Here is a 15,467-nt window from a genome sequence, read left to right as displayed (position 1 = left end):
CACAGGGGAGATCAGGTGTGCGTGGTGCCCGTGGTGTCTGGAGGGGTGGCTCTGAAAGAGCAAACGCATAGTTGGGCCTGGCTTTCTTGACAAGGTGCATCCAGTGGCAAGACCCGGGCCAGGGAGGATAGGTTGGCACCCAGAGGATGGGCTGGCTTCTTTCTTTCAGTGGGAAGAAGGGCCCAGGGAAGGGAGTGTGTGTTTGGGAGGTGTGGTGCACTGTGGTGGGATGGTCCAGGTCCCGATGCGCTTGCCGGAGGAATTTGCGTAGGATGTGGTTAAGGCGAATTTTAGAAACACAGCACCCTAAAGGTTCCGATTAAGCATAGTCCAGTCTGGCTAGACTGTTTAGGATGGATGAGAAATTTGATCAGCAATTTTAAGATGAGTTTTACGTTGAATTGTACATCCTTTTAAGGTAGAGTCCAGGTATACAAGCAACACCACTGTATGTATACATATACACACATATATATATACATATGTGTATTTTAAATTGACAGTGAGCTAGTTGAATACTTTTGGGGACTTAAATACTTTGTAACATCCTTTATATACCTGTGAAAGTTGCCTTTATTCCATACTACTTGAGCAGAAGTGTGGTTTGAATTTAATGGTAGGAATTTTTAGGTGCTTATCTAGGAGCAATATGACCCTTTTGCAAAATAGGAACAGCTTTATGTCAGGGTAAACATTCAGGATTTCAGACATTTTGTGGATATTATTGTCAGTTTTAAGGATTTCTTCTTAACATTGGACATATTTTTGGCTACTGTAATTGTTATATCACCTATTGACTTAATATCTACATAGTTATATGATAATTTTTTTTTATTAATTTGGTTTCCAAAGAATACTAAGTCCATGTGCAATTGATTCACAGTTAGGAAAATAAAAAGAATCCATTGGTGGAAATAAACAGTAGTATGTGAAGTGACAATCAAAGTGCCATTAACAGTGATCTCAGTTTTCTTCCTATTATAAACATCCACTTGTATGAGGTATTATTCAGGCATAAAAAGGAATGAGGGTCTGACACCTGCTATAACGTGGATCAGCCTTGGGAACATTATGCTAAGTGACAGAAGTCAGACAGCAAAGGGCAAATACTGCTTATATGATTGCACTTACATGAGGCACCTAGGTACTGCTAGTGACAGAAAGTAGATTAGATGTTACCAAGGACGGGGAGTTATTGCTTAACGGGTAGTAGGTTTCTGCTTGGAGTGATGAAAAAGTTTTAGATGTAGGGGTGATGGTTGTACAACATTGTGAATATAATTAGTGCCACTGAATTGTGTGTTTAAAATGGTTAAAATGGCAAATTTTACATTGTATATATTTTAGCACAATAAAAAAATCGCTTATGGTTATCAATGTTATGGGTAGTTATGAATTTCTTCTAATTAAACTAACGGCCCTTTTGTTTGTCTCTGAAAGAAAACGCTACTTTTGTGGGTATCAGAGAGAATGATCCAGGTAAAGACTGACTATATTTCAATATTAAAGCCCAGCAACAGTAAATCAAGCAGAAACAACCCAGCACAGTCACTTCGACATCTACTAATGCATTTTCCCTCTTTTCCATCACAGCCTTTTATAACTATGACGCCAGGGGAGCAGATGAACTTTCTTTGCAGATAGGAGACACTGTGCACATCTTAGAGACATACGAAGGTGCGTATACATTTTGGTACCTTTTTTCTTGAGGGGCAGTGGGCACATGTTTTCAGTGCCTACAGGGCACAGCATTACCCTGTTACAAAAACATATGCAATCAGTTTCTGTTCTCATGATCAATTTTCTTGCAGATAGATGGCTTTTCAGGTAAGGGTATAGTGACGCTGTGCATTCTTTCAAAGTTTTATTAAGATCAACTTAAAAATAAAAATTTCCATTTTTAACATCTTCAAAAAACCTCATTAGCTCCTTACTTTGCAAGTGTATGTAAATCTTGACTGTTAATCACTGACCACTTGATAATAATTATGTTAAGATAGTTTATTTAGTTCATTGTTGTGATGTATTTGGTATGAATTGTGAGGTTTTTTAAAATGCCCTCAGATCTGTTAGCAGCATGTCTCAAAAGAACCATAATTTTCATTTTTTTTTTTTTTTAAACCTGTAATCTCCATTTTCTTCGGAAGGAACAGAGATTTGTCACAGTTATGTGGGATGCAGTCCAGTGAAGCAATCATTATAATTATCCAATAAATAAACTGTTGGTAACAGCGGTTTTCCAATGTCCTTGATTTTTTAGACAATTGTTTTTCATATTTCGTGTTTTGCAACTGCGTTGAGCAGGGCATCTTTTGTTTTATGCCATGGTTCCTTTTGCACAGAAACGAAGCAGTGATGGGCTTGATTTTTTTAAAGATTTCTCAGATTTGTGTAAGATTGTGTTTTTGACTTGTTGGCTTCTTTTCCTGCTTGAAGGGGGTACTTCCCATGTAGCATATGAATAAAAATATCTGAATAGAAGGGATAATTTCAGTAGCAAATTTACTTTTAGATTAGGTTTAACTAAACCCGTCCAATTGGGAGGTCAGGGTAGGGGAGGAAACTGTAGACATCTCATAGTCATCAACTTGAGTCCTTGAATCTTTCAACTTGGTCCTTGAATCCACTTGCAAGGAGTGAAGCGGTGTGAGCTTCTGTGCCCTAGGCAAGCTGTGGCCGGCTCTGGTGTCCCTTGAAGAGAGCACAGACCTATTGAAATACCCATGTTTGAAGCCCTCACTGCCCATCTGATGCATGCTGACGTACAATCCCATTCCATTTGCACCTTTCACCCTAAAAGAGTCCCATCTGAAAAAAGAAAATCAGCTTTCGTGGCCTGTGCCAGGAAGCCCGTGTAAACTCTGCAAAACCAGACCCGTCCCTCTGTGAACGGGTGGTTGTAATGGGTGCATTCTGCTTGTTTTCAGTTTTTACAGCCGACAGTTGGATTTTCTCATCTCCTCTCAGTACATATTGCCAGTGGCTGGGAGGAAACAGAGAGAAATTAAGTAGAGGTTAAGGATCAAACCTCTCCTCTTGGACACTTTTCTGATCTGAAGAGAAATGGTCTTACATCTTTTTCATTTTTGCTGCCAGTCAGTTGAAGTTGAAATCCTGCTTAATAAACACTGGGCACTGATGTCATTCCTGACTAGTTAACAATTTCCTGTGGAGCCTGAGTATGTGGGGACTACAGTTTCTCATTCAGAAGAAGAATGTGCTCTTTAAACAGTGGAATCCTTAAGTGCATCACTGGTCCTTCTAATACTTCTAACTCAAAAAAATTTGATGGCAGGCATTTGACTTTTTGGCCAACATGATAAGTGGTCTACAATGAATGTTCATTTTTTTTGGCTAGTCAGTCTTCTTAGATTCTGATTAAAATATTTCAGTCTTTGCAAAGACTCTTTTCTCAAATAAAGTGCATTTCCTTTCCTTGAAAACTACCTTTTTGGTTTTAATCAGAATCTGATCAGAGAAATGGATTTGGGGGAAGTAGTTTTTGACTTTGGGAAACTTGGTGACTTCATTATCATTAAATGAAAATGGAATAATGTACTCCCCTTTGTTTTCCTGCTTCTTCCTCTCGTTTAAATGTCATGATTTGTAACAGAGTCTGGCATTTTCTTCCCCCTACCCCACACCTTTTTCCTCTAAGGAGATTTTTCTGTGTGTCAAGTTTTCTTTTTCTATGTGATCCTTTTCAGGATATTGTCAAGCTTGCTCTGGAAGATATAATTTCTAGATGATCACTCTTTATTTTAAGGTTCAAAGAACAAATTTACCTTCAAGTTATGGTTAATTTCTCTTTCTTGGGCTCACGAAGGCTTAGAGCATAGGACAAAGAAAAGGAACTGTCCAGATCACCGTGGAGGTAGGAAGAGCTTTGAGGGGTCATTCATGTAAGCCCCTGCCTTTAGCAGTGTCCAGGGTTGGCCAGACGGGAGAGGTGAGGCCACGGCCTGGCTGTTATGACCCTTGTGTGGCAAGGGGTCTGCTCATTTCCACAGGACCCCCAGGGACTGGACGCCGTACCTGGGACATTGCACAAAGATTCAGAAATTGTCTTTTGATAATTTGAACTTAATTTATTCAAATTTTTAAAAGTGATAATGATATATTTTCTTCCAAAATGACCCTCCCTGAGTTTGGGGACTGCGTCTTGCCCATATTTGTCTGTGTCTTGGGTGGGTGTCTCTTGTTTGGAGCAGGTTTGTTGACTACAGGGAGGCCACTAGCAAGCCCTGCCGGGGAGAATTTAGCTCTACTAGCTGTGAGTCTTCCCCCGCTCCCAACTCATGCCTTCTCTGCCATCCCCCACAGAGCAGCCAGGTATCCTTCTATTGTTAATACAGTCTCTCACGCCTCTGCACACAGCCCTTGGCAGGACTTCCTCTTCTCTTCATGCTAAGCTGTCATGCAGCACAGTTTGTGGTTTGACCCCTGCTTGCTTTAGGGGCCTTCCAGTCTATGAGCTCACAGGGGGTTTCTCTATTTGTGCAGCCTCGTGCAGTCTTTGGCACATAGCATGTGGGCTCAGTTAGTTGAAGGAATAATACAAAAATTCCTGGGGAGGAAAACCAAAGGTTTTCGTTTTTGCTTAGGAAGGAAAGAAAGGAAGGAAAGAAATAACCATCTAGTAACGTTTGGGTAAAACTCCAGACTGTGTTTGAAGTGGGCGCTTTTGTTTGCCTGTGTTCTTGTGCTATTTGATGTGCATATATTTTTAATGTATGTAAGTCTGGTTACAGCTCTCATTCTGTTTCCTACTTTTTTCCTTAGTGCTCTGTTTTAAGATGCACTCCGTTGTCTGTGCCTTTTTAGACCATCCGTGTCCCTAACGGCTTCGTGTGCGTATCCATGTTTCACTAACTGCCCTCCTACCTGTGGGCACTCGGTTTGTCCCCACTTCCCAGCACCCGAGGTCCTGCTGCCATGAGCATCCTGTGTCCGTCCCGCTGTGCACAGCTGTGCTGGTGTCTCTGGGCTGTGTTCCCGAGTCTCGGGTGTGGGGTGCGGGCCTGGGTGGGCAGGGCCTGCCCGCTGCAGTCTGCGCTCCCGCCACAGGGCCTGGGGCTGCCACGTCGTGCAGCGTTCCGGTTTCTACCACTCTTAACTGTGTGGCGATGCTGCATTGTAAGGCTTCATTTCTCTGCGTATTATGAGGCTTAAGCATCTCTTCCTATGTATGTCTTTTGGGTTTCATCTGTACATTGTTTATAAACTTTATCCATTTCCTTACTTGGTTGCTGTCTGTTTCTTGTCTCTTTGCAGTATTTCCTTGTATATTCTAGGATGTTCATCCTTTGTCAGTTTCAGAAAAGAAAGAACATGTTAATACTGAAAATGCAGGAGAGATACAATAGGATAAAAAACAGTCCCCTAAAGTGAGTAAACGCGGCTTTCGAGTACCTCGTTGCCCTGCCTCCCCTGTCTCCGCTCTGCTGTCTGCGAAGGCTGTGTCCCCGACGGGCACTGATTCCGGGCTGGTGTATTGAATCCACTGACCTCGACAATATGTCTGTCAGGAGATAAAATCCTTCAAACGTGTGGCTGAAATGTAGACATTTTGTATCTGTGGGTCCCCCTCATCAATCTCTTTAGTTTCCATGTCAGGAAAGTGAAGTGGCTTGAATTGGTCACGCCTGGGTCTTCGCACGTCCTTTGCAGGGGTCGTGGCAGTTTCTGTCTCCTTTTCTGGATATTGAGAAAACATCTGTTTACTAATCCCTTGAGGATTTTGCTCATTTTAGCACCGTCATTTTCTGGTTCATAATCATGCTCTTCGCCCTGGTCGCTGAAGCTGTCATTTCCTGAGAGGGGTGGTAGCCAGTTGCTGCGGCTTGGGCCCATTTTCAGTCTGTCTGAGCTTGCTCTCTAATTCACACATCCCTGGCTTCTGGGCTTTGACTTTCTGATAGTGCAGAAAAACCCAATATATGGTTATTATCTAGGAGTTTACGTTTTCCAAGCACTCTCTGTAAAAGGGGTCCTTTTGCTTGTGTGTGGCAGAGTTGGGATTCGTCTCTGAGCATTTGGTTTGATTTCCAGAAGCAAAGGTAACCTGGAGTGACTTCAGAATGTGGGATAAGAAAACGTCCATCTGATGTCATGCAGTGGTGGGTGGCCATGGACCCCTGGGTGTTTGTGGGGACAAGTGTCTGCCCTCAGCCCGATGCAGGGTGCCAGGGGCGTGGTCAGGTCTGCTCTGTTGTGGAAGGGACTCTTCCATGCAGCATTTGCTGCGTGTACACGGTTCTAGCACGCCTTTCTTTCTGCTCTTGCTGCTTTCTTTCTCTTACCACTTGGAGGGGACGGGAAGTTGGAGCTGGGCCAAGCCCGAAGGCGGTAGGTGGGCCTGTGTTCCTGGCCCTGGCGCTTCCTGTCGAGGGCTGTGTCTTTGCCACAGAAGGTGCTTTGTGAGACTGGCTGCTCCGGGGCAGAGCTCCTCCATCTGGAAGAGGGCGGACGTTCGCTCTCAATGGGTTTTCTGTTTCCGGGCAGCTCTCGGTGATCTGGTGACGCTGGTATGTGCACTCGGGGAGACCCTGGTCCAGCTCAGGCAGAGGGAGAGATAGGAAAATGCATACACAAGGAGCCTACTCAGGAGCAAGTGGGTCAAAGGACAAGCCCTCCTCTTGGAACTGTGCGCCTTAACTTCTTGCTGCCTCAGGGCCCTGTGAGGCATGTGGAGGTGAAGGCGTGAAGGTTGCTAGTGCTCTAGGTATGCTGCTGAGCCACTCTCCAGGAAACCCGTAGTCTGTCTCCGAAGAGTTAGGATTGTTGAATTCTGGTGACAAACTGACTTCCCTGGTGTGTGAAACAGTGAGTTCTGTACACGATGAAGTCATTGCTGAGACCCTATTATGTCTGTTTGTACTAACTGTTTCAACTTTGTGCTTGTTTAGGATGGTACAGAGGTTACACCTTACGAAAAAAGTCTAAGAAGGTAAGTCCTCCTTTTGATTAAACACAATGCATGTCCCTTCGTAGATCAAACTGTGAGAGAAAATCAATTCTACCTCATTTGTGTCTCACAGTTTTACTTCTATATCTCTTTCTCTGAATTTAAAAAAATATATGGATTGGAATGTGAACTGTCTTGACTTGTTTTCTTCTGAGCAATGTGTGCGTAGGAATTGCAGCTTCCTTTCCACGAGTGCGTTGCCGGGTTGTGATAACGTGCAGGCCTGCTGCTATCTTCTTTTCCTGATAGAATTTTGCATCCTATTCGGGCGCTGTGTGTGCTGGAGAATGATCTGGGCATAATGACTTCAGGAAAAGAAAATACCGCTCACAGTTTTCAATCTTATACTATCCTTGATGATAAATTAGCAAATTTGCAAAGCTCACGCTTGCTCATTTCCCTCTTGCTTATAACTATTTTTGCCCTGCTTGAGTCGGGTGGTGGACAAAGGAGCTCTGCTCTACCGGGGCAGTTTGCATGCATGGTTGTTTGAATTTCTGAAACTAGGACACATAATTACATCTTGGAGTGTTGTGGTGGACACTCCCATACACAGCTCTGTTGTGGCTCTAACATTCTTAGCTTCACAAAACCAAATTATTGCTCTTCTGTTTCATTCTGCCATGTCACGATTTTGAAGTACCATCCATGCTAAGCCGTGGTCAGGCTGTCCACGTTAACTTATACGTACATTACAGATGTACTTATACGTACATCTGTCTAATTATACTTGACAGATGGATGGTTCATCTTACTTCTGTGTCTTAAATTTGCCTCTCCCTACAGGGCTGGACTCTCGATTGTGGTCTGAGCCTGTAATGAGGCTTCTGAGTCCAGCGGCTCAAGCGCCAGGGCCTCCCTGCTCTGCCTGCCCGGGCGGTGCTGAGCAGGCCGGACTCTGGGAGGGCTGTGAGTGGTGCACCCTCATGTGGCACCATCACGTGGGTGGGCTCCTGTTCGGTCCCTGACAGCCTTCTCTGGGAAAGTCACGTTGATATTCCAATGTGAAAGACACTGTTAGGAAAGGGGTGAGCCAGACCTGCAAATTGGAGCAAGGACCTCTCCCCTCAACCCTGCTGGGCCTGGGCTACGGGTCTCCACACATCCAGTGACCTGCAGCCTTGAGGTGTGGACACGATAGTTTGCAGTCAGGGGCATGGGGAATAGATTTGTCCAAGGAAAGTTCTATTTTCACATTAATTCCTCCTTCTACAGTCCAGAGTGTATTCCTGCAGAGGAAACCCTGAGTTTCATCTGGGAGAACCACAGTTGAAGACTTTAGTAATAAAGAGATTGGGATCATGGACCAGCACTCCCCTCCCCCACCCTCCCCTACTCAGGACAGAGCTGCTGTTTTCTGGGCTGGGCATGCCCCAGGCAAGCTGTTCACCTCCCTTTCATGTTTCCTTGGTATTCATTGTCACCTGTCCCAATGTGGGATCTCCCTCTTCCCCCCGTAGGTCCTCCCTGTGCCAGATACTGCAACTCACTGACACGATAGAACTGGGTAGGGAGGTAGTTATTTTTCCATAAGGGATGTGGCCCCTGGGAATCCTGACTCTAAGTGATCTGTAAGCAGCCTTAGTATAGATACTTATGAATGTGCAGCGGATCGGGGCTGGTCCTGCATGGCCCCAGCTTAAGTTGCTCATTCCAAGCCTCCAGGTGTGTCCAGGCTCATCCAGCCACCATCCCTCCTGTGGCTTTATGATTCTCCGGTGGGTTTGCAGAGGTTGAGGGGTGTCTCTCCCTAGGGACATGGGCAGGGTTGTGATTGGCTTGTTTGTTTTGTTCCCCCATCTGGGTGCACACCTACTGGCATCATGGAAAGGTGCCCACTGTGCCCCGGAGACCACCCTGGGATTCGGAGGTATCCTGGACAACCGGGACCTTAATGGAGCAACCCAGTGCTGGGTTTTTCAGTCCTCCTTGTGGCTCAGTCTCTGACTCTCCGCCTGCCACCTTCCCTGTTTGTGATAATTCTTCTCTATGTGGGATTCAGCCACGTTCCTGGGAGGCCGGAGGAGCATGAATCAGTGGTGCCTGCCAGGCTGGTTCAGCCCTCCGCCCTGCCCCGTCCCTTCCCAGGCATGATTAGTAGTTTGGTTTCTGGATGTCCCGTGTAGGTGCCAGGAAGACCCAATCAGAAGTTCCTGTTTCCAAAACAGGTACCTCGAAGCCACAGGGGTGCCACTTCATGGTATTGGCCACAGGCACTAAACCTCCCACAGGAAGTGGCTTTCGTGGCACTGCCTGAGCCCCCCGCCTGCCTTTCCTGGGCTTGCCTCTGCCTCGCTCCAGGGCGGGGGTTATTTTGCTTGCTCAGGAAGCAGGACCCAAAGCTCCTCTCGGCACTTCCCAGACTGTGCCTGATGCCGTGAGTCCCGTTGAGACACTGTCTCTCTGGGCTCCGTCCTGGTGGGCTCGTGGGCGCACTGCACTCAGGAGACTCGGGCACCGTGTGAACAGAAGCTGCTGTCCTCCCACCGCAGTCATGCAGATTGGGCGAATCGGCCCACCTTCCTGTATTTTCCCAGATGGCCTCTGTTGGGAGATCGACGAGAAAGTCCCTGTGGGTCTAGGTAAATGGTCAGTGTGCAAGTGACAATCAGTGGTTTAAACCAACGTTCAATGACAATTTTATCATTTTTTTTTTTTTTTTTTTTTTTTTTTGAGACAGAGTCTCACTTTGTTGCCCGGGCTAGAGTGAGTGCCGTGGCGTCAGCCTAGCTCACAGCAACCTCAGACTCCTGGGCTTAAGCGATCCTACTGCCTCAGCCTCCCGAGTAGCTGGGACTACAGGCATGAGCCACCATGCCCGGCTAATTTTTTTGTATATATATTTTTAGTTGGCCAGATAATTTCTTTCTATTTTTTTAGTAGAGACGGGGTCTCACTCTTGCTCAGGCTGGTCTCGAACTCCTGACCTCGAGCGATCCACCCGCCTCGGCCTCCCAGAGCTAGGATTACAGGCGTGAGCCACCGCGCCCGGCCGATTTTATCATTTTGAAAGAGGAAACTGTCCGAGACCATCATCAAAAACCGTTTTTTAGGCATCAGTTGGACTTTGATCTGCCTCTGCAAGGTCAGCAGTGGCAACAAGGTGTGAGCCACAGAGAAGATGAAGAGTTGCCTGTGTCTTTGCAGAATTTTTTGTTTGTGAACACATTGTTTTCTTCTAAGACGTCTGCAGACTCTTTGGAATACAAGCCGGTTGAGTGTTGTCTTTTCCACTTCTTTGTGATTTCTTTGATATGTCGTATATGAGGCTTAGCAGAAGATCTGCGCAATTAATAGTGATCCAGCCACCCCTACCCCCACCTTTTGGGGGGCTGTTGTTTGATTTGTGATCAGTATTCATATTGATTATAAAATCTACTATCTTTTTTTTTCCCCCAAAGGGTATATTTCCTGCTTCATATATTCATCTTAAAGAAGCAATAGTTGAAGGAAAAGGGTGAGTCTAGTCTTCATATTTGAATGAAGAATTGCAATTATTATATTTGGTTTTACTGCTCATGTATGGTAGGGTAATATTAGGGGGTTAAGACAATGGGTGTGATTGGCTATGATGGGGCAGGAGTTTGGGGCAGAAAAGGGGACTTGTAATTCAGAGTTGTGGACAACATGGCTTTGATTCTTTAAGGAGTCTGAAGTCAGCACTGTAACTGTGGTGGTTGTCCTTGAACCTGAGGTCAGTTTGGGAAAGTGCTGGCCCTGGTGCTCTGTGCCGCCTCTGGGAGATACCCGATTCGGCAGAGATTCCACAGCCCCCCGCTCTGAGTCCTTTCTTGGGGAAGACTTTTCAGGGTATGATACAGATGGAGTTTAGGGTGAGGCAACAGTTGTTAAATTGGGACATGTATGAATTCATGTTTTGTCTAATTGTGATGTGTGTTTCCTAGAGGTCATAAAGGATGTATAAGATCATTAAAAGAGCGTTTGTAGAACAGGAACCCATTAGGCAGGAATGGCAAATGAATAACCAGGTGTGAACTTGGAAGAAGGAACATTAAAATGTTTTCTTTTTTTGTCTCTGCTACATCTTCACACTCAGTTAAATATGTAAATTATAAAATTACTAATCATATGATTACTGCATAATGACATCTCTTTGGCTGATTGCAAAATTGCTTTTCCAAGCACTGTACTTTTAACACATGAAAAGGACTGTTCGGGTTCTGTAGTTCCATGATGCATAATTAAAACGAAGAAAATAATTTAGAGGCATGAATGGTGATGACCTGCAATATGGTATTTTTTTAGACAGGTACAATGTTTTGTATGCAAAGCTTTAAGGGGAAAAAAAGAAAGGAAAGTTTGGAAACTTTTGCCCTATTGTGGAAATAGCTGAATAAAGTGTATATTTAATGTACTTTGTATCAGGATCCTTATATAAGTCAGACTGTATTTGACTGATTTTTTTAAAAAAGCAGCTTGATGTATATAAAAGAATATATGTAAATTGTAATTGTGAAGCATAATAATAAAGTGAACAAGAGATTATTCCAATTCTCAATAAACAGAGTCACACCCACCCCGACAGGCAGAGACACGTTTGGTTCCTTTTACTGGGTCTTGCAGACTAAGGGTCCCCACTGTGGGCAGGTGACCTGAGAGGCGGTGAAACGAGCAGTTCGGAACCAATTCCCTGATAGTGCTTTGGGTTCCCAGGGGCTGCTCCCCACGCTCTGACCCTGGCCCTGCTGTCTGCCTCGCTGCCCCCGCGCTCCCTCGTGCAGCACCCCTGCCTTCAGGCTTGACAGGAGCCCTCAGCCCTCCCCTTCCCTCCAGATTGCTGTGCATGGCCACCTTCCCGCCTTTTCCTGGTCCTCCCTCCTGTCCAGTGCCCGCTCTGTCATCCCATCCCTGCCTGCCTTCCTGCTCTCCGAGTTTACCGTCCCATCTCTCTTGCAGGGTCTCTCTTGCATGAACCCTCTTGCAGGGTCTCTTGCTTGGTCTCTCTCTTCTCCCTGGCACTGGCCATCTTTCCCTCTCAGACATGCCCAGTGGTTACTGTATTGTCTGTTACCACCTATTCTGTATTTTTCCCCCATAACCAAAGCAATTCCCACGCTGCCTCCCTGCTTCCCCAGCACTGACTGTTTGCCGGTGCCTCCTCGTGTCCAGGCCTAACGGTGTCTTCTCAGTCCTCCTCTTCCGGAGGTTTCCTGCAGCGCTGGACGCTGTTGACCACACACTTCATGTGCTGCTGCTGTGCACTCTGAGGTTCCTTGTCCACTTTTTACAGCTTGGTGCTTCACATCATTTTTGTCCCCTGCCCACTCCTCCCAGGGTCTGTCCTTGGCCCCCTGTTTCTCTGCTGTCCTCGCCTTTAGACATGGCCTCTGTTGCTCTTGCCGCCAGCTGTCCCCTCTGCAGATCGGGACCTCCAGCCCTGACTTGTCTCTCGCCACCTTGTGCAGTTACGCGAAGCCGAGTGGCTGACAGGAATCACCACTGTTGGCTGGGCACCTGCTGTGTCCCATTCGTTTCCTTTAAAATAATTATTTTTTAAATTGACAAGTAAAAATTGTATATATTTATGGTGTACAGCATGATGTTTTGAAGTCTGTGCATCATGGAGTGGTTAAATCAAGCTGATTAACATGTGCATTACCTTACGTACTTATTTATCTGTGGTGAGAACATGTAAAATCTACTCTTAGCAGTTTTCTAGTGTACAATGCATCGCTGTTAACTGTAGTCACCGTGTGGTACAGTAGAGCTCTTGTCCTTATTCCTCCCGTCGAAGTGAAGTTTGTATCCTTTCCCCAGCACCCCCACTGCACCCCATCCTGCTCATTCCCACGGATGCCTGGCCTGACACTCCCTCCGTCCACGGCAGCCTGCCAGGCAGGCGTTGCTGGATTTGAATGTTCCTGATCCCCGGCAGGTACCAAGGTGGTAACGGAGGTGATACAACGGAGCCAGATCAAGTGCATTAGTGCCAGTTGGCACGTTAATCCCAGGGACAGATGAGGCCCATCATAAGGTAGGAGGGTAAGAAGGAACCAGAACTGAGACCAGGACATGGTGCAGGCCTTGGGGCCCCATTTGTGTGGTGAAAGGGAGCCCAGTTGAGCTCCGAGCGTCCTGGAGCCAGTGCGAAGAGCGCCTAGCAGACTTGGCGTGAAAACAGCCCCGTTGCTGATGAGTGTGCTCAGGTGCGAGTGGAGAGAAACTTCTCCTGCAGGCTCTGTGGGGATGACGCTGCCAAATGTGATGAACCACACTTTCATCAACAGCCTTCCTGCGAAACTTGGTGACGGGCTTGGCAGGGCTGTTTTAACAATCATGACCCTCAGTAGACGTGGATGATCTCCCATCAAAGAGTCATTCTTAACCGCAGTGTTCTGGGAGATGGTGTTGTGTGCACCCCTCCCTCAGATGTCTGGTTCTAGACCTCTCCACGAGGCCAGCTTTCTTCCCGGAACTCCAATGTCTCTTGCTTTGGGAGCCTCCCCCACCATCAATAAGTCATTTGCAGGTCTGAACCCCAATTGTGAGCCAAAGTTGGGGTGCCTCCCACAGGGCTGGGTGCTATGAAGATCAAGGGATGTGGGTGTCCCTGGACATTGCATGCTGGCCAGATTCTTGTCTGTCCAGGACACAGAGGACCTTCCGGGCCAGCCAGCTGAACTGTACAAGGCACACATTCCGTCTCCCACCCGTCCCAGACAGTCTGAGCCAGACTCTGCATAGTGCCTGATCTGGAGTATTTGCCCAAAAAACAATGGTTGACTTGATGAAAACCAATATATAAATACAGATGGGTTAGGAACTATTCAAGGGTTAACCTTTTGCGTTGGAGGGAAAAGGGTAAGAGGATAATCCGAGTGGGGATCAGGGAGAATAACCGCAGATATTTGAGAGCTGTAACCTCTCATATTCCACCAAGGATAACTGCTTCATGTATTATCATATAATGAGTTTTATGCATGATGGAAATGTAAAAATAATCTTAACCCAAACCTGCATTTTAATGCCACACAGACTGCTTGTAATTTATGGCATCTTTAAGATAGATGGGTACACGTATTACGGATATACTTTCCACTTGCCAGACCTTGACGTTCTGTAGACTTTAATGGGATGTTACTTGCCTCCTTCATCTTACCTTGACATGCGAGGTGGATGGCTTACATGCGGGATAATGTATGAACATTCTCAAGCTCTGTACCTGTCATTCTTAGAGATGTATGTATGTACTTATCTGCCTGAACACAGTGTTATTTGTATATTTTCTTTCAATTTGCTTAAATGTTGAACTCTATGGCCTGGAGTTGGAACTTACCAGGTGCGGCTCACAGCAGTTAATGAAATCATGGACTCAGCCGCTTTTTCCTTCTTTCATCCCAGGCAACATGAGACTGTCATCCCCGGTGACCTCCCCCTCATACAGGAGGTCACCACAACACTCCGAGAGTGGTCCACCATCTGGAGGCAGCTCTACGTGGTAAGTAAACGGAATGTTTGATCAACACTTAAAAATAGAGAATGGGTTGCGTGCAGTGGCTCATGCCTGTAATCCCAGCACTAATGGAGGCCGAGGTGTGAGGATTATTTGAGGCCAGGAGTTTGAGACCAGCCTGGGCAACATAGCAAGACCCTTGTTTAAAAAAAAAATTTAGCCATGTGGTGGCATGTACCTATAGTCCTAGCTACTTGGGAGGCTGAGGCAGGAGGATCACTTGAGCACAGGAATTCGAGGCTACAGGGAGCTATGATTGTACCACTGCACTCCAGCCTGGACAACAGAGCAAAATCTTGTCTCTGAGGGAAAAAAACAGAGAATGGTCTTCTCTTGCTATACCAATGGGATGTTTTTCTTTCCCTGGGAACCTTAAAAGCAGAACTTCTGGGTTAGGGTCTTACTCAGAAAGAGCAAAGAGAGCGACATGGCCCGATAGTCTGGCCACTTTTGGGGGCTGTGTGCCTGTGACCTGCTTTGTGTTTGGGTGCAGCTGTGTTCACTGTGATACAGTGGGGTAGGGAGGAAAGGGCCTGGGGATTTGCCTGTCCTTGCCTTGGAAAGGGAAGCGTGATCGCTAAAGCCCTTGGAACACAGGATTAGGCGATCTGCATTGATCTCACCTCACAGATTATATTTTCATCATGAAAACTAAAATCTGCTTTTAAACAGTAACAGGTGCTTATTTATGGATGCGGCAGAGGGGGATTGCTATTTATTTCTTTGCCATTGTCTGACAGTAGGTAATGTCTCCTATCATTTAAGAAAAACTACAATCATCTAGATTTACCCGAGTTTGTGACAGGGGTATGGAAATATTTTGCATTCTAGCTTTGTGTGCAATTGTCCGGTTCTTCTGATCACGGAAGAAGTCTTATTAATGCGGAGAGGTTGAAGCTCTGACATCTCCTATTTCATATTCCCTCAGGGCATTTCTTTGCACATAAATTCATATTTGCAGAAGATTACCTTTTGTTAAGCCTGTATTTCTATTCAGAGTGTTGATTTCTCATATGCTAATGTTAT

The 15,467-nt window shown here is 45.9% G+C and overlaps 1 protein-coding gene across 3 annotated transcripts in view; it reads left to right on the top strand.

Moving 5' to 3' along the window:
* DOCK1 (dedicator of cytokinesis 1) overlaps positions 1–15,467 on the top strand; it is a 469,449-nt gene that overhangs the window by 50,043 nt on the left and 403,939 nt on the right. For all 3 annotated transcript variants that reach the window (XM_045569235.1, XM_045569236.1, XM_045569238.1), the window contains exons 2-5: positions 1,594–1,677; positions 6,909–6,949; positions 10,369–10,424; positions 14,330–14,426. In XM_045569235.1, the coding sequence (XP_045425191.1) occupies positions 1,594–1,677; positions 6,909–6,949; positions 10,369–10,424; positions 14,330–14,426 (278 nt within the window). The remainder of the gene's footprint in view (positions 1–1,593; positions 1,678–6,908; positions 6,950–10,368; positions 10,425–14,329; positions 14,427–15,467) is intronic.

The sequence above is a fragment of the Lemur catta genome, chromosome 14 (assembly GCF_020740605.2).
Source record: "Lemur catta isolate mLemCat1 chromosome 14, mLemCat1.pri, whole genome shotgun sequence".
NCBI classification, from domain to species: Eukaryota; Metazoa; Chordata; class Mammalia; order Primates; family Lemuridae; genus Lemur; species Lemur catta.
Note: the sequence above shows the minus strand (reverse complement) of the source record. Positions and strands in the feature narration are given on the sequence as shown.